Below are 19,014 nucleotides of genomic sequence, written 5' to 3' on the forward strand. Positions count from 1 at the left end.
ATCATGTTACCTAGCTAGCTAAAAGATAACTAAAAGAGCGCTAGCTAGCTAGTTAGATGGCTAATCAATAGCAAATAGATAGCTAGCTAGATAGCCAGCAACGATGATCCCGTTCAATCGGGAATAACTCAAATAGATCAGACTAGCTAACTAATAGAAAACAAATAGCTAGCTAGCTAGACAGTTGAATATTGATATATTATCGATCTGTGTGCTGGTCCACCATTTGGGTTTAAACCATAACTATAATTGTTAGCATGTCAATACACAAGGGATAATTCTCTTTGTTTTATATTTACTTTGACAGTAAACTTCAACTTGGAGTGTTAACAGCTCGAGGCCTCATTGTTAAAGAATTGTTCTGTATTTGTCAAAGGGGTGTCAATTGTGAAGTGGGTTGACTTCACTGCTACCACACACACCACTCGTATCTTATGTTTGCGCTTGAAAGTTTAACCCTTTTTCTTTTCTCCAGCACCCCTGCAACCCTCATGAGGATAAAGCAGTATCTCGTAGTACTCAGATTTCAAGTCACTCGTATCTCAAGACAACACTGTACTTTTTTCATAAATGTCTTTTTGGAAAATAAATTGACAAGGTATTACAACAAGTACTTTAATATACATATTGCCGATGCCAATGTTAAGTATTGAGATGAAAGTTTACCATGTTCACTGTTATTGAACCAAAATAGGTAACGCGTTCACTGTCAGCCGATGTACAAAGATGTCCGCACTCCAGTGCCAGGGTTTTGGTCATTTTCACTCAAATTGCAGGACCCACAGAATATTGAGTTTTAGGACTAAATAAACATTCAATTCAGCCTTAGAAACCGTAGACTGTCTTCTTTCATCAGAAGAAGCATGTTTATTTCGAGCTTACTTGGTTCCAGAGTTATCTGAGCTTGAAACGGGTGCGGGTGTACAAAAGGCAAATGCTGCCCTCTTGTGGGATGGAGGTCTGAGCGGAGCTTAATCCACACATCCCTCCCCCACAAGAAAAACCAAAATCTGAGCAAATTCGGGAATGGCGCTCCACATCATGCTTTTAAATTCCCACATAAATTCGGCAATGGCGATTAGATGGTGGACTATTCAATAGAGACTACAGTAATACAGTGCTGCTGTAGAACCAAAATAAACAATACGGTATATTGTCCTAAGAATGTGCCTCTGTAGGAAATTGTTTGCTGAGTGTTACCTGTGGCAGTTATCTTTTACTGGGAGGCGATCTCCTGATGGATCGATGGGTGAGTGGAGCAGGTTGAGACAAGATGCCAAGGACTGGCTGGAGTCTTGTCTGGAAACTGAGCACAAGCAAAAACACCCACACACAAATACACATTAGCACACAGTTAAAATTTGCAAGTAACTGATTAAAACATGTCACCACAATAAGAAAAGATAACATCTTAATTAACATGTTTGCATTCATTTTGAAAAAAAAACATCAGGATCTTCAGACATCCTAGAGTCGATGCTGTCTCTACTGGAACTAAGGGAATAGGTGTGTGGTGGGTAAAGTGCAGCAACATTGCATCATTGCTCACGTCCATCATTTGGAAAAGTAATGCTGGTCTGCTGCTGTCAATCAGTATCTAGCTTGCAGCAGGCTAAGAACAAAACAGTTGAGTGCACAATGGATGGATGGATGGATGGATGGATGGATGGATGGATGGATGGATGGATGGATGGATGGACGGACGGACGGATGGATGGCTAACATCGGACGTTAAAAATTGTAACCTAGGTCGAGACGGCTCTTTGATTGCAATAGGGGTCCAACCCTTATTTTATCTGAGGCTGAAAAGTTGACATAGAGGCACACAGAATCCATCAGTTGAAATGAAATGCCCTGCTCTTTAATAAAAGACTGCAACAAGCATCTTGAGAGAGGTTAAAATATAATTGCAGCTGTGTGTTGACCTGGGGAGCAATATGAGGCCAAGTGTGTGTGCGTGTATATATCTGCAAAAAAATCCAACTTTGTCGCAATCATTCAAACATTTAATTTCATACTCGAGTCTGCAAACCATTAGGGTCGATGACTAAGCATGCGCTCCTGTGTGGGGGTGAGCGTGTGCGTTATGAATGATGGTGGTTTCTTTGGCGATATATCAGCCAGTATGTCCTCTGAGATCTTGTTTGTGTAAGCGACGACAAATAACACATGCTGCCCTACATTCATTGCTTTCTACAAAATGGCGTCCACTTTCCAGCAAAGTGAAGGTTACCTATTCTTACTTTATTGGTCTTCACCAGAGTATCTATGAGCTTAAAGAGTTTGTCAAATTCTTTATTTGTTGGATGGTGGTTGTCAAATCTCCCAGGGAAGCGACACGCAGATGTCTCGCAGAGCTTGATCGTGGCGTGGAGTCGAGCAAGTCGTGCTGTGACACTCTGTCCGATGCTGAGCAGGTCTCTGGGAGTTGCGTGTGTGTCTGCGTCTGAGATATTCTCTCCTGCTGTCCCGCGACGGCTGCCCTTTTATACTGTCTGTTTTGTATACTGTTTTATACTGGGTGTGTGTCTGTCTGAGTCTGAGATATTCTCTGCTGCTGTTTTAATTTTTTGCCCTAGTTACGCTGGTGCAACTATTTTTCTTTGGTACACCAACACAAAAGTTCACCCAATTTTTCTCATTCAGTGACATGGCTCTCTGCAGGACACAGAGGAAGAACGCTGACGTCGGCGACCGAGTTGGCCACGAAGCGTCTTCCGATCGTGGACATAGACGATGTCCGATCGTGGACATAAACGATGCAGCAAGGAGTCGTCAGGCGAGTTGGACGCTGTTGGCCATTGGGGGTGCGGCAGGTTTCACGGTGGGGGGTGGGACGCCCACGGGTGGTGGCGGCACGTCGAGATCTCCTGAGTAGATGCCGGGTTCACGGGCGGCTGGTAAATCTGGGCCCATTCGGAGCGTTGATTGGGCTGGCTGGCTCGCCAATAAAGAGTTTGTCAAATCTCTTTATTTGTTGAATCGTGGTTGTCAAATCTCAAAGGGAAGTGACACGCAGATGTCTCGCAGAGCTTGATCGTGGCGTGGAGTCGAGCAAGTCGTGCTGTAAAACTCCGTCCGATGCTGAGCAGGTCTCTGGGAGTTGCGTGTGAGTCTGCGTCTGAGATATTCTCTCCTGCTGTGCCGCGACGGCTGCCCTTTTATACTGTCCATGCGTGGGAAATGTGTCAGGCTGAGATTCACATCAAAACCGCGGTGCGCACCTGTGCCGCCACAAGCTCTACCCTAAATGGTTCTGTTAAAGGACAACCGACGTCACTTTTTTGTTTTTTAACTGACACCAGAAAAACGTGTTATAGCATCTAAAATACCCAAAACATGCAGTATAATATTTTTAGTCAAATGCAAAACGCAGATAAAAATGACTTAAAGTGTCCAAAATCTGCAAAAAAATGAGCTGCGAATTGGGCATTTTCAGAAAGTCCCGCCCCCCCTTTCGTGACGTCACGCCAAGACGTCTTGCATTGCTTGTGAATAAAAACAATGGCTTCAGATTCGGAGAATATGCTTTCTTGTTACACATCTAAAGCACTTCAAAATCATACCCGCGTGTGACGCAACACATCCAGTTATGAATATGATTCAAATAGTCCTGATGAGCAAAGCATACATGTTTGCAATCGATTAAAGAATTTATTTGGGCCATTTTGAGGCAAACGGGCAGGGGGGTAATGTCTCACCCAAGAAGAGGCAGAAAAATGGCGACTAGCTCCGGTGAGGAATGAATCAGCTCGTTTCCACAGGCTGATACTATCTTTCCATGGAGTTTGCCTCCCTCTGCTGGCGGCTTTTGGGTGTAAGACATGGTTTAAAAAAAAACAGTACAGCAAAATACATTGACGTGATGGAAAGACGCTACAATGCGTCTTTTTTACGGTGAGGAGGTGGTCCTTTTCTGACGTCACGTACGGACTCGTCACCAACTCAAAAACAAGACTTCCTGAATGTTCAGCGCGAGTCTTAAAATGTAAAATATGCGGTGGAATCTTATTAAAATACGCCCAGTAGAAATCATTTGAAGCCATTTTACAAATTGTGGACATAACTTGTCCGGAGACGTCGGTTGTCCTTTAAAGGTCTTAAATAAATGACTCAATTATTCTGTGATTTATGAAGGCTCCAAAAATTCTATCCACTCAACAATACATCTCTAATGTTGTTTTTAACTAGCAATAAAATGATTTTACTCATCTAAAAAAGATGATTGGGTGAGCCATTTCATCACACTGCAGCGTTGTGAAATCTCCTTGTTCCAGGGTACTGTGCTGTGCGGCCATATTACAATATGAAATATGGGATGACAATATGCGCCGATGCGGCGTCCCTGGCTTGGAACGCCGGCCGCCAACTCAGTGGCCAGCAGCCTCTGTAACTATTTTGAGGCGTGAGGTTTTACTAGCGTACAATCAATCAGTGCAAGCCTCTGTATTTTATAATGGATTACCTCTGTTGCTATGCTAACCTACTCTGAAGGCTTTTCATTGCCCATTTAGACTCAATGCCAGTTATTCACATTTAAACTTTTGAGTTATTCTTGGTTTGAGTGGTGAAGTCGAGAAAAGGATGAGGAGGTTATGTGTGTTATATTTGAAATATTTGATATATATTTTATGTTATATTTGATATATATTTTATATTTTATGATATGATATTATAATAATAATAATTATATTGATATTATATGATACTTGAAATAATTACCCTCACGCTAACCTAGCATTAAGGTGTTTGAATATCCATTTAAACTCAATGCCAGTTATTCTCATGTCAACTTTTGAGTTATGTCTAGTTTGAGTGGTTATGTCTAGAAAAAGATGGGTGGGGGGGGTTTATGTGTTCTTTTTTCTTTTGCCCTAAAACGGCATTCAAGAGTTGTCAACAGATGCTAGAAATAAGTACCATCGCGCTAACCTAGCATCAAGGTGTTTCATTGTCCATTTACACACAACGGCAGTTATTCACATGTAAACTTTTGAGTTATTATTGGTTTGAATGGTTATTTCTCACAAACGATGGGGAGGTTATGTGTTTTTTATTTTGTTTTGCCCTAAAATGGTGTCAAGAGTTGTTAACAGATGCTAGTAATACTACTCATTCAGCGCGTCACTGCTGATTGAAACGTCATCGTTCCGAGTGACTGACAGTCACGGCGCGAGATTGAAACTTTCTAAAGGGTGGTTACATTTCTGAAAGGGTGAAAGTGACAATGCCTATGTTGTTGTCACAAATGCAATCTTCTTCTTCTTCTTTTCCTTTCGGCTTTTCCCGTCAGGGGTCGCCACAGCGAATCAGTCCTCCATCTTCAGAGGTTTGATTCGCATGTTTCTTTTGGCCAAGCTTTTACATCGGATGCCCTTCCTGACACAACCCTCTTGCCGGGCTTGGGACCGGCACAATAAGACACTGGCTTGTGTACCCTTGTTTGTGTTGTCACAAATGCAATCAATCTTGAAAATAAGAATTAACCAACAATAGAAAATATGCTTCTCATCTCACAGAAGCGAATCTTTTTCAGCCCAATTCTATGTCAAAGCTTTGTTGTGTGGAATATTGTAATTGAAGTAAGGCATTTCAAACAGATTTTAGTGAATCGTTTGAAATTCCATAGTGCTTAAAAAGCCACATAGAAATGTATGTAAAAATATACATAAAAAAATAGAGTGAGCCTATAAAAACTGAGGTCTTGAATGTCACTGATTGGGAAAGATTGGGTGAACTTTTTTGTTGGTGTACCAAAGAAAAATAGTTGCACCAGCGTAACTAGTGCAAAAAATTAAAACTAGCGCCCTGACAAAAAAATAAATGAAATAATATTCATGAAAAAAAAAAAATAAATACACCAAGCAAGGCACCACGGGATTATTATTTTGTTGTGCATGAATGAAACAAAGCGTACATTTGCGAGGTGACACGACACGATAACTGACATTCACCATCTCTGCAAGCACATGGAAATGGAATAAGTAGATCCAGAGCAGCTAATCTGACCAATTTAATCGCTCGACTAGCCGGGACTATTTGGCAAAAAAAGTTGAAACGTACAAAGCAGCACAACATGAGCGTTTCAGGCAATTAGCGACATTTTAAATTGACCGCGCTCCGGTTAACACATTCAGGTGAGGTGCGTTCACAACTCATTTGCGATCATATTCACACACATTCCATCAAAAAATAAATAAATAAAGGAATAAATAAATCGCTTGGCACGCTTTGCAGCATCGCACCAGGCAACACGTGTAGCTTGGTAATCATTTCTCAAGCCTGAGAGATGTTGTAAATGAGGCAACTATATCAAAGTTGCGTGCCAGATGTTGAAGGATTGGGAGAGACTGTTCAACTGGAGGCAACAAAATGAATGTGAGGAGGATCAAAGAAAACGACCATAAGAAGACTGAGCGATGAATGTGATCAAAACATAAGCTTCTCCAGGCTCTTCGAAAAATATATCAACACAAGAAATAAAAAGTACAGTGAGCATCTCGAAAGCTTTTAAAAAAAGGGGCTCAAAATCTTTGTGTGTCAGCAAATCGTGAAACTTCGGCTCAGTGAGAACGGAAAGATACAAAATAATTGACTTTATGAGTGTTTAATAGCTGTGTGAATGATCAAATAAATTAATGAAATGTAAAGAATCATAAAATGTTACTTTGAATTATGACCTCTGACAATTTGTGCCTGAAACTGACTTCCCATAATTTTCTATGTCGATTTGAGAAAAAAAATTACCGTGCCGATGGCGCTGGTCATCAGATAGATCCAGATCTAACATGAGGTCATCTTCATCCAGCTCAGAGGAGCCCAAATTATTCAGGATATCCTAAAGACACACACACACAATAAAGATTTTTTTTTGATTCATTTTGCAATTAGGTAAAATATCATCAATTCAATGCAGAGTGGACACATTAATCCAATAACTCTGGAAAGCCGCGGGACACAAATCATTCAAATTAAAATAGGTGAGGCACCGCAAATGACGGGAAAAAAAGTTGAAGTGATTTTAATCATTTGTAGAAAAAAAAGAGTGAATATTATCTCCATTCAGGAATAATGTTGGTACTTTCTTGCCTTGGAGAGACAGAATGGGATTGAGTGGCTCATCATTATAACATAGCAGTTGGGGGAAATGTACTGAAAGAGCTATAAGAGAGAAAGTGATCATCCATCCGTCCTTTTTCGACAGAACTCGTCCTCATTTGATTCGCCTATCCCAGATGACTTTTGGCTGAGAGGCGGCGTACACAATGGATTGGCCGCCAGGCCTAGAAACAACCATTCATATTCACATTTGCATCGATAGGCAATTGAAGAGTATTCAATAAAGCAAGCATGCATGTTTCTGGAGTCGTGGAAGGAACCCGGAATACCCGGAGAGCATGCAAACGAGATTCAGACTCAAAACCTTTTTGAGTGTGAGTCAGACGTGTAGCAGGAACTGATTAGTTAAATAGAAAAGACAAGCAGTGAGTCATCTAATGTGGATTTAATTTTAATGTAGCTTTCTATTCCATCATAATCAACTTCATTGCCATTACTCGCAAACATGACAGGTAAATCTAACATGTTCAAATATTACTGCACTGCCCTTTCAAAAATCTCTCTGGGCTATTATTCTATCAAGACAGTGAAGAGTTATGTTAATGTTTCAAATGACCGCATCCGTTGAAGGCTGAAAAGCACCGGCTCCTTTATTATCGGAAGAAAATCCACTACTGCCATCTAGTGGGCAGGAAAGGCAACACTACAGTAGGGGTATCACAAAATATTACTCTGAATCATTGGTGCTCACACTTTTTCAGCATGCGAGCTACTTTTGAAATGACCAGGTCAAAATGATCTACCCATTCTATTGATTGAGAAATATATTGAGGATTGTTGCAACTTATGTTGATGTATAACCTTGAGAGTTTTGAAAGGCGCTTATCAATGAAATGTATTATTATTATTATTATTATTATTATTATTATTACAACACAACATAATTATGGACATGTTTTGCCATTACCCGAGTTCACTCTGATAAGTGGCAGAAGAGACAAACGCGCTTTGGAAATGCCATCTTGAAAATAAGTACTACTCCCATTCCGTATGAAAGTGATACTTTTTTCTTCTTACGTGGTCCAGCTTCCCCACTTATTTTTATACACTATCTTACGTTTAAGAGGAAACGTACGAACGAAAAATTAGGATGTAACTGACGATTAGCTTAACTTTGCAATGCTCAGGTGCTTAGTAGTGATGTGACGTTCGCGAACGAGCCAGTTCTTATAGCCGGCTCCTAACAAGGAGCCGAAAATTGGAGCCTACTTTTTTTTGTCCTCGATTCCCCGCCCCCAGTCTTCGGTTAAAGCTGCACGTGATTGGTCAATATCCGTGATAGAGGAGGGAGAGGAAAATTACAGACACATGCAGCAGTGAGGGTGGGTTGAGGTAGACAGGTGGACAAATGTTACCACATTATGCTGCTATTATTATTCAATTATATTTTTTTACTAGTTGGTATGAAAGCATTATTAATATGAAAAGCAAATTAGTGATAACTGATCATCAGACCAGAGTAACTACAGGGAAAGTGAAAGTTCGTGGATGCTCTCTGTGCATATATAAATCAAGCCACAAAAATAAAAACATTTGATATAATGTATTTTTTACATGAGTAATTCGTTTTTCAAAAACGTTTACATCATTTTTGGTAGTTAATTAATTTAAGCAACAAAAAAACACACCGAGGAGCCATTTGGGAGCCAAAAGAACCAGCTCTCTGAAAAGAGCCGGAATTCCCATCACTAGTGCGTAGTTTGAGCACCCACATTGTATCGAAAAATAAGATGTCATCTGATTGGTTGTCCGGTGTATCAATCAAGTGAAAGGATGGCTGATAGGCTGACGTCAAGTTTTTTTTGTATGGCGTTAGTCCATGACAATGTCACATCACCTTGTCAAGCGATCTACCAATAGTACCTTGTAGATGCACTGGTCTAATCGCGATCGACTTATTGATGATCCCCGCTCTAAATGATTTCGCCTTCTGCTTTACTCAAATCAACATTTATTTTTCCAAAGCAAAGGAATGTTTGTGGCAAATATTTGAATGCAGTCAGACCATTTTTGAAATCAGTTTGAAAAAAAACCGAATCATTCACACTCACCAGTGGAACATGAAAGATTCTCCTAAAAATGCCTCAAAAGTCCAACTTGAGTTGACACTACAATCATGAAAGACGTTAGCAAAACGTTTGCTTGATTAGCATCCAAGCGCTTAACTTCACAAGTGTGTTTTGTTTTTCTTTGCCTTTATTTTTTGGGAATAGCATCACAGAATTGTGTCAGTGATGGCAAAAGTGAACCTGCAAGTGAAAAAATAGACTATTATTTTAGGAAGCTGTCAATGTTACTCGAGGACATTTAAAGAATCCACACTTAAAATAATCTGACAGACTGTTATAAAACACTGCTGTTTTTGTTAGCGACAGTGCAAAAGGTTCTCGGTCGCTAACTCTTCAATGTGTTGGCAATCGCATCTGTTAACTGCCTGTTTCTATTCTTTGGTGATTTCTGTTATTTCAGAAAGCAAAATTTGCTCCGTAGACCAAGTAGCCAATTAGCGTAAGGTTTAAAATGAAGTGAAAATAGGCTGGAGTAAATGTGAGACTGAATGTGGGTTTGTATACATCTGCGCCCTGATAGATTGGCAAACAGTCCACGGTGAACTCAACCTCTTGCCAACGTCAACTGGGATAAACTGTGGTGAAGACAAGTGCAAGAGAAAATGGACGAATGTTTCCTCTCCCAATAAATGCTTCACGCTAGTCGAAAGAACTTGGTTCAACTCTTGCTGTGGAGAAAAACTAAATCCATGCAACTCACAAGGGACTCGGAAAATCCAATATGTGACTTTGTTCAGCTCTCATCACCGCTGTTTGGACTAAAAACAATGCAACAGCCTCATTCCGTATTGATCAGCTGCACCGATACATGAGGGAGGGTGTGAATTGTAAGAAGCAGCTGCTGCCCATATATGAAATATTCAATGATACAGTTCTTTCTCAGTGAAGCTAATACAGACGCACTGGATTGTCAAAGAAATGTAAACCTTGAGAATGTAAAGCCGCAGCATGCATTTGAGGCTATGAGCCATTTCAACCAGTAGTATCAGCAGAATATGAGCCATATGTAGAACACACAAGGAATTTGTTTCCGGTAGAACACGCTGCACTAGTAAATAATAAAATTAGTAAATAAATAAGTAAATAAAAGTATGGCTTCTCTATGCTAAGATGTTGTTGTTTTTTTAACCTTGTTTATCCCGGAAGTGCCAAGTGGAATGACATCCACAATAAAGTGATGACAGTCCTGTCCTTTTGAGAAGCCATACTTGACATTTACAGTAGATTCAATACTTGGATTTGCAATTGTGTTCGGGCGTAAAGAAGAAATATTTGCAGTCATGAGAGCCTGGAGCATGCAGAACTGCAAACTAGCTTCCATATTTCCACCTTGTGTTTGATATAACGCACCCTTGGGGTGGGGTGAACTGAACGCCGACAAATGTAAAATCCATTTCTTGAACGAGGAGGTATAAAAAGGAACGTTACGCACTCGGTACTAAGGTCCTTCCTCACTTATTCACTTTTACAGCCTTTATTCTGTTTTAATCAATTCTTGCATTTATAAACCTTCTCCTTTGTTTTAGTGTGGGGGTTTGATATTTTAGCACGCTGCATTCACACTCACAAGTGGTGAGGAGAACTCACAAGTAATTCATTCAGATGTAACGGGATGAAAATAAAACTACTGTGTTTTAAAGTCACGGCACAGTGAGGGAATAAAATATGGAACGAAAAAACTGCTTACTCTGGCATCAGGAACACAAGGAACACATTTAATACGCATCTTATGTTGCACGTAAAATGGACCCATTAAAAAGTTTCAAACTCAGCATGAAAAGTTGAGTTTCAAGATAGAAAAGAAATGTATTATGTAGACCGACAGACAGACACAGACAGACAGACAGACAGACAGTGATGCCATAAAGCGCATAATTAGCTTTAATAAAGTTTTAATGATTCAAAAACTTTTCAAAGTTGTAGCTAAAAATCACAGCTCCTCGTTCACGGAGTGATGAAGCAGGGGACACAACAACCAATTGGAGCCAAAAGTTCGGCATTAACTGTGAATCAATCAATAAAAAAACTATTCAAAGCGGCGGGGCTCATACCAACAATAAATGCAGAAAACCTCTGGAGAAATGTTGTGTGTGGTTATCTTGTCAACTGCAAGTGGGCGCAATCGCTGGCGGGCCCGCTTTATTATTATTATCACAAAGAGGGTACAGCAAGTCCTGAAGAATGAATGTCTCTCTGTGTCTTTGTTTTGTCATATTGTCTCTATGCTGTCATATTATTTGTTATTTAGTTTTTTTTTGTTCTTATGACTTCGAGACGGCGCCGCGAGAGTGGCTGCCTTTCCAGCAGCTCATGTATTTTGTTTTTCTACTTCCATTCCTTTCATCACTTTGCTGCTGTGAAATGTAAATTTCTCCACTGTGAGACTAATAAAGGCATATCCAATCCAATCCAATTATCCGGCTGTCAAAGGTGACGAAAAGGTGGGAGAATCAAAAAAATAATAATGCGATAAGTATGACAAATATCTCAAAACTGAACCTCACTCCCGTCCCCAGCAACTAAAAGGAATGCCAAGACAACAACAAGAACATACAGAAATACATAAACAGATTATTTCATGTTTTATCTCAGTAAGTTTCATAAATATGTCTAATCCATCACTCCAAATTGATATATTAGGTGCGATTATCAGAACGTGGGCGATTGTGGAACAGCAACGCAGCCACTTAAAAAAAAAAAAGATATGTTGTCGACACAAATGGCGATTGTGATAAGCAATGAAAATGCAAATGTTCCCACTCTCTTCTTTATCAGTAAAGTCTTACCTGCGACCCTCCAATACCTTCACGCATGTATAAATTTTGAGTTTGGACAAAATTTCAGGAAACGTAAAGCTTCAAAGGTACATAATATAGAAAATGTACTTTTTGCAGTGGTGGGCCATCAAAGCCTGCAAAGCCTTCTCTGCTGGCCTAAAAGTATCTGAATCACAGACTAATGTGAATTCTATTTTGTCCATGAATTCTTATTAAATCATTCCAAATTGTCTTTCAGCTTCCTTTCATTGCTTTTCCCCCATTGTGCTGCTTAGAGATGTGGGCTTTCATATTTAAGCATTTAGCCAATCACAATTCAGCCATCATTTGTTACCATGGTCAGAAAAGGACGCCTTCACAATCAGTTCTACAGGCCCTGGAGCATAAAATAAGTGTCGATGAAACTGTTTCTTTAACCAATCCGATTTTGAGTTGGCAACCCAAAGCCTGCTGGAAGGCGCTGGCAACGTCAGAGTTTTCGCAAATTATGATTGGCCACTCACATGATTGGCTAGTCACTCGCAAACATATTTTTGTGTTGATTTAAGTGCAGTTTTTGTCAACCCACAATGAAGGAGGAGAAGAAATGGATTTGGTTGCAGATATACTGTTAAAGTCATTTTCAAGATGGACTTTTCAAGAATAGATGGACGTCAATAAGAAAAGTTGGACGGTTCGGCAGCGAGCAAAAATAGCAAATAATATTGCAATTTTATGAGGTTATCATGAATCCACATGTTCATAGTAAAATTGTCAACAGTTCAATTTCATTATTTCCTGGCCAACAGGACCCTCTGATAGACGTGTAGTAAATCAGATCACACTCACAGCTGTAGCACTACTGAAGGCCTAGGAGTGACACGCACGACCCGCCACTCATTTTTTTGTATTACTTGTATGCAAATGTTAGAGCCTTTGGAGAAAATGTCCCGTCATCAAATGTGACACTGGACACACTTTGTTTGTCGTATACCGTATTTGTATCGTACTTGTACGTATTTTGATCTTCTCACATTCTATCACCTGTTCGCGTGAGCCATTGACCGGTACGCTGCCATACGCTTGTCAGTTATAATGTGCAGGGTTTTGTTTGAAGTGACAATCGGTTTTATTATACAGTGATACCTCAGTTTACAAACTTAATTGGTTCCCATAAAGTGTAAGGCGAAAAGTTTGTCTGCCAAAAATTTATTTCCGATAAGTAACCATTAAAAATGAGAATAATCCGTTCACAGGTCCCCATAAAACATCATTTTCTACTAATTAAGCCTTAAAACTACACAAAATATATCTTATTGGACGTATAATAAATGCTATTGTATCGTCATTGAAGATAAAAGCTGTACTATATAAAGTCATTTTATTTACCTTTGTGATAGTAGTTGTCAATGGATGTCAAACTTCCAGGTTGCCTCTTGATGATAGTGAAGTTGCCATGCTTTCTCGGCGAAAATACCCTCACTCACAATGTAGACTGCTAGCTGCTTTTCGTTAATCAAATCAACAGAAGTTTTTCAACCTCCTTGAAAACAAACCACTTATGCACTCAAATGAAGGGGTGATGAAAACTAGTCCGCCAGCCACAGTGGCACTGTTCGACCGTGTGGTTTGGTGCTCTTCCGCCGAAAACTAGTCCGCCAGCCACAGTGGCGCTGTTCGACCGTGTGGTTTGGTGCTCTTCCGCCGAAAACTAGTCCGCCAGCCACCGTGGCACTCCGTGTGGTTTGGTTTATTATCTGAAAACAAGTTTGTATGCCAAGATTCTATTCTCGCAAATTTAATGTTTGTAAGGCAAAAAGTTCGTAACATAAAGCATTCGTAAGCTGAGGTATCACTGTATACTTGAAACGGTCAATGTTCATCTTATTTAATCGTTCACTCAATCATCATTAAATTTAAGACTGTGTTTCAAGAGTGCTTTATTGTTTCGAAACATCTGCATAAACGAAAGTGTCTAAAACAGTTAATGAAGCTTTTACAACGGCGACAGTTTATCCTCTGAAACTAATGATTCTAAATATAATTGATCACAATGGGAAATGCTCTTCTTATTACTTCCTGGGTGAGTGGTACCTAGGTTATATGAACAAACTCACATACACTTACCAAACTTCCCAGTTTAGAGGATGACGAGTTGTCCCTGTGTTTCAGGAGGCCGCATCCTTCCACGCTGGGGGCGTCCCGGTGGTTGCCGTGGATACGAGGACCGCCAGCCCCTTCTGAGGAGGAACGCAGGCGCCTCTCCAAGCGTATCACTTCGTGGTAGGGGCTGACACTGCTGCACAACGAGGCTGAGCAAAGGTACATGAACGTATTAAACATTTATTTAAAATGTAGTCTGTTTTTTTGTTTTATTTTAGTTTAGAATTTAAACTAAGAGAAAGGGAGCTCTGATAACGTGGCAGAGAGATGTATGGTTATAGTGAACAAAAGACAGCGGAGACAAACAGGAATGTGAAAAGAAATGCTTTGGAAGGGGTACACAGAGGCCTCCCACAGCACAAATTTGCATAATGAACAGTGTTTACAAAATGTGTGTGTGTGTGTGTGTGTGTGTGTGTGTGTGTGTGTGTGTGTGTGTGTGTGTGTGTGTGTGTGTGTGTGTGTGTGTGTGTGTGTGTGTGTACACTTCTTTTGTGTTCACAAAATAAAAAGTGAGGGTGCGTAATAGCATTTTTGCCCTCATCCTGAAGAAGCCTTTCAAATTTTAAAAGCATTCAAAAAAGGCAAAGAGGCCGAGACTCGCTTTTTACACTACGCAAGAGCCGTTGTCGTATTTTTTTAGAGAAACGCAAAGAGTTCATAGGAACATTCACCAAACTTTTCATTAATGAAAAATTAACATCAGATTTTTTTTGCAAATAAGACAAAAAAAAGATTTTATGTTATTTATTAGATTATATATTTTTATTATTATATGCACATCCTGAAACATCCAATGTTACTTATTTTCTACTCATTTGTATTTGTCTAAGTTTAGTCTAAGTTGTTACTCTATATATGTGTGTGTAGTTTATCTTATAACCGTACGTATTTGTAGGGTGTACTGTATTCAACCATTCTTATTTCAGTCTAAGATCATATTTCACCTTTCTATCTCGTAGCTGATAGGCCCCTTTTGAAATGATGTCAATCCCGCCCTCTGTATAAATAACATCTCGGGTGGGGGCAGACCAGAAGCTTCTACCTCACAATGTCTTTCCTGTCCAAGATTAAAAAAATCTTTCTGTTGATCACCTTGATTCCTGCTGATTTTACTACCATCTTCTAACACCGTGAAGACCCATGAAGCAGAGAAAACAACCCAAGAGGGTGGCACTGTCGGGCCCCGTTGGTCGTTTTAATCGATGGCAGTTAAAAGGACTCCCGGCATGTCCATTCAGTGTTGGGTCAATGTTTGTTTCACCCTGTCAGGTTTGTTTCATCTTGTCATGTTTTACTCATGGTTTTGTTTGCTACTTTGGACCTTTTTGTTGTCATGACTTTGCTGTATAATATGTTGTACCTGCTGACTTTCTTTAATACAATTCGGCAAATGCACCCTACTCTTCCCTTCTGCCTGCTTTTTTTGTGGCCCACCACTGCAACCGCCTTGGAAATCGTGACAGCGCCATTCCCAAAGTTGTTCGGGTTTTGTTTTTTTCTTGCCGATAAAGCGCTGGTCATAACTCTGGCAATGTTTTTCCCTTCCACAAAGGGGCAGCATTTGCCTTTTGTAGCTCAGATAACTCCAGACCCATATAACTAGGGAATTAACTCTTTTTTTGATGAAAGAAGAGAGTCTAAGGTTTCTTACGCTGCCTTGAATGTTTATGTAGTCCTAAAACTCAATATTCTGTGGGTCCTGCAATTTGAGTAAAACTGACAAAAAAACTGGCATTGGCGTGTACACATTTTTGCACGGCTGGCAGTGAATGGGTTAATAGTCTCACAAAGGGGAAATTTTCATTTAAAAAATGTTATTAAAAACAGAAACACAATTCGTATATTTCTTTATTTTGCACAAAAATAACAGTGATGGCCCAGAGGACGTGTTATAATTAATTGTTATGTTGAGTGGAGTGTGTCGTAACCTCCATGGCAGAGTCAGCATCGAACCCCCGAGACTGATTCACTGAACCACTAAGGTTCAATCGAACCGAGGTTAAGAAGCACTGCACTAGAGCAAGGGAATATTCACCAGAATTATTCACATTTTTTTCTGGCTGGATTTCTTTCGGGCAGTGCTGTGTTCTTGGAGGTTATCACATTTTCCTCACAGTTTAAAGGTTCTGAGTTTTACAGCTGCATAAAAGGGGCTTCTGTTACGCCCTAAGACTGCCAAAACTTGCTGTGTCGACGTTGCCCCTCCATTCCAAGTCATTGCCTTTTATATGCAACACTTATTTTCTATTAAAAAAGAAAAACAGATGGGAAATGACGGCATTTAATAGATAGTGACAGCGGGCTTTTTCATGCGACCTTAGAAAAAATTGGTTTGGTTTCCAGGCAGTGTAAAAAGGGGCTTCCGAATACGACCTCAGAAGGCTGAAAATCGCCTCGTCAACATTGTCCGGAACGATCCTTCGATTTAAACACCATGCCAAATCTTGACTTTTACAAGCCGCACAAAAGGGGCTTCGAAAACTACCTTGAAGGCCCGACCTTGGCAGATCAATGTTGTTCACCTCCATTCATATTCATATAGAAAAAGAGAAAAAATATTTGGGGTGGGGGGTTTCAGGAAGTGTATAAGAAGCTGAGACGAGGTGTTTCGTACTGATGCAGTTGATGTTTAAGTCATTCACTGCTATTCCTGAATGTATTATTTTTTGTTGTGGGGAGATGACGATAAACTGTTGGTCAGACCTCCTCTGGCAATTTTTCCCTACCACAAGGGGGCAGCATTTGCCTTTTGTCCATGTTAGCACTTAGTTACAGCTTCAGTTGTTAAAGCGCAATATAAATTTAGTTTTTTGTAAAGCCACCCTCATTTCAAGCTCATATATATATATATATATATATATATATATACAGTGATACCCTGGCTTACGAACTTAATTGGTTCCCAGACAGTGTGTAAGGTGAGAAGTGTGTATCCCAATAAATAATTTCCCATAGAAAACCATCAAAATGAGAATAATCCATTCCCAGGTCCCAATAAAACATAATTTTCTACTTTCTAATTTTCAAAGCCTTAAAACTACACAAAATATACCATATTTTATGTATAATAAATGTGCTATGGTATTATAATTAAAGAAATAAACTGTACAGTATAATAAAGTCGTTTTATTTACCTTTGTGATGGTCGTTGATGGCTTGATGGAATGGAGTGGCCGGTTTCATTAGCATTAAATACTTGATGAGGTGCATAGCCTTCTTCTTTCACCATCTTGAGGAATGATCCCTTGGAAGTGCTTTCTCGGCAATAATTTTACCTTTTTCCTTATCAATTTTGTTCTGTTTAGCTGGGTTGATAGCTTTTTGCATCAAGTGTACAGATGGCTTGTGCGGGTTATTTGTGGAGCCTGATTGATGGGATATTTTAACCTTCTAATCTACACTCTGATTTTACACTATCAAAGTTAAAACAAGTCCAAATTTCACTAGTTTCTATCCATTTTCTCACCATTTGACTTTTGTTTTTTGTTTCAAGCTGTCGTCTCACTTTTTGTGTGTGTGTGTGTGTGTGTGTGTGTGTGTGTGTGTGTGTGTGTGTGTGTGTGTGTGTGTGTGTGTGTGTGTGTGTGTGTGTGTGTGCTCACTCTCTCTGTCGTCTGACTGTCTCTTTAATGTTTAATTTAATGTTTAATTTAATTTAACCCCCCCGCCCCCTCACTGCTGCATTCTTGACCAATCACATGGCTTTAACCGAAGACGCCATTTTGTTTTTGGGAGAACAGCCTCACTCAATCTCTGCCTGTAACCCCCACGCCCTCACTGCTGCGTTCTTGACTGACTGGGGGCGGGGAATAGAGGACAAAACAGTCTGCCACCATTTTCTTGTTAGGAGAACGGGCTCGTTCGCGAACGACACATCACTCATTGTGGCAGCTCTGGATGTATCCCGAAAAATAGTTTATATGCCAAGGTAAAATTTTCCTCAATGTAACATTCGTAAACCGAAAAGTTTGTAAGCCAAGAGGTTCGTAAACTGAGGTATCACTGTACATAAAAAATACCTATTTTCCGCACTAAAAGCCATACCTACAAGCCTTCCATTTTTTTTAAAAGCTGACCTTGCGCCTTATAATCCAGTGCACTTTATATATGTAAAAAATTAAAATATATCATTCATTGAAAATGCACCTTGGGTAAGAGTAAGAGTAAGAGTAAAAATAAAAATAAAAATAAAAATAAAAATAAAAATAAAAATAAAAATAAAAATAAAAATTAAAAAATAATAATAGCATTAATGATAATGATAATGATAATGATAATGATAATGATAATGATAATGATAATTTAAAAACAGAATTCCTGCTGTTATTGCAATCTTGGTATCGGAAGTGGGAAAATAAGCATTGGTACACATTGCAAGGAAAATATTATACTTGACAGTTGAAATGGGTATTTTGCTTCCTACCTGTGTGCGGCTTCCTTAGATGACATGACCTGCTGTCACGACAACCACAAAAGCTTCCTCTTTCGTGAACTGACAGCGTGTGTCTCGCCTTCCTCTCTGTCTGTTCCGGGTACGAGCGGCAGCCGTCACTTTTTGGCACTACGGCCTCGCTCTCGCTGGTGGTCTCTGTATTCACCGACTCCTGTCCAGGCGGCCCAATCCCGGCCCCATCTTGAGTTTTTTTATGCTCCTTGTTCTTATCCGGCGATATTTGCTGCGGAGACGGGCAGAGTACGGCGGTTTCCGGTTCTGAGAGGGAGATGGCCGTCTCGTAGTCGGTGTTGTTGGTCGTGCTGGAGTCGGGTAGTAATGGTTTTTCAATGGCAGACGTAGCCGGAGAGAAGAAAACCTGAGAAGATAACATTGAACTTTATCTTGCATGGTCATGTTTAGTAATTTCACTACAGGTGTTTTTTTTTCCTTGTTCTCAGAAGAACATAAA

The 19,014-nt window shown here is 39.9% G+C and overlaps 1 protein-coding gene across 2 annotated transcripts in view; it reads right to left on the minus strand.

Moving 5' to 3' along the window:
* The window catches only part of ccser1 (coiled-coil serine rich protein 1), a 136,612-nt gene that overhangs the window by 108,182 nt on the left and 9,416 nt on the right, over positions 1-19,014 (minus strand). For both annotated transcript variants that reach the window (XM_088994123.1, XM_088994124.1), the window contains exons 3-6: positions 18,534-18,921; positions 14,072-14,256; positions 6,748-6,838; positions 1,201-1,306 (exon numbers count right to left, since the gene is read on the minus strand). In XM_088994123.1, coding sequence (XP_088850249.1) covers positions 1,201-1,306; positions 6,748-6,838; positions 14,072-14,256; positions 18,534-18,921 — 770 coding nt within the window. The remainder of the gene's footprint in view (positions 1-1,200; positions 1,307-6,747; positions 6,839-14,071; positions 14,257-18,533; positions 18,922-19,014) is intronic.

The sequence above is a fragment of the Hippocampus bargibanti genome, linkage group LG04 (assembly GCF_051943395.1).
Source record: "Hippocampus bargibanti isolate YZ-2025 linkage group LG04, ASM5194339v1, whole genome shotgun sequence".
Taxonomy (NCBI): Eukaryota; Metazoa; Chordata; class Actinopteri; order Syngnathiformes; family Syngnathidae; genus Hippocampus; species Hippocampus bargibanti.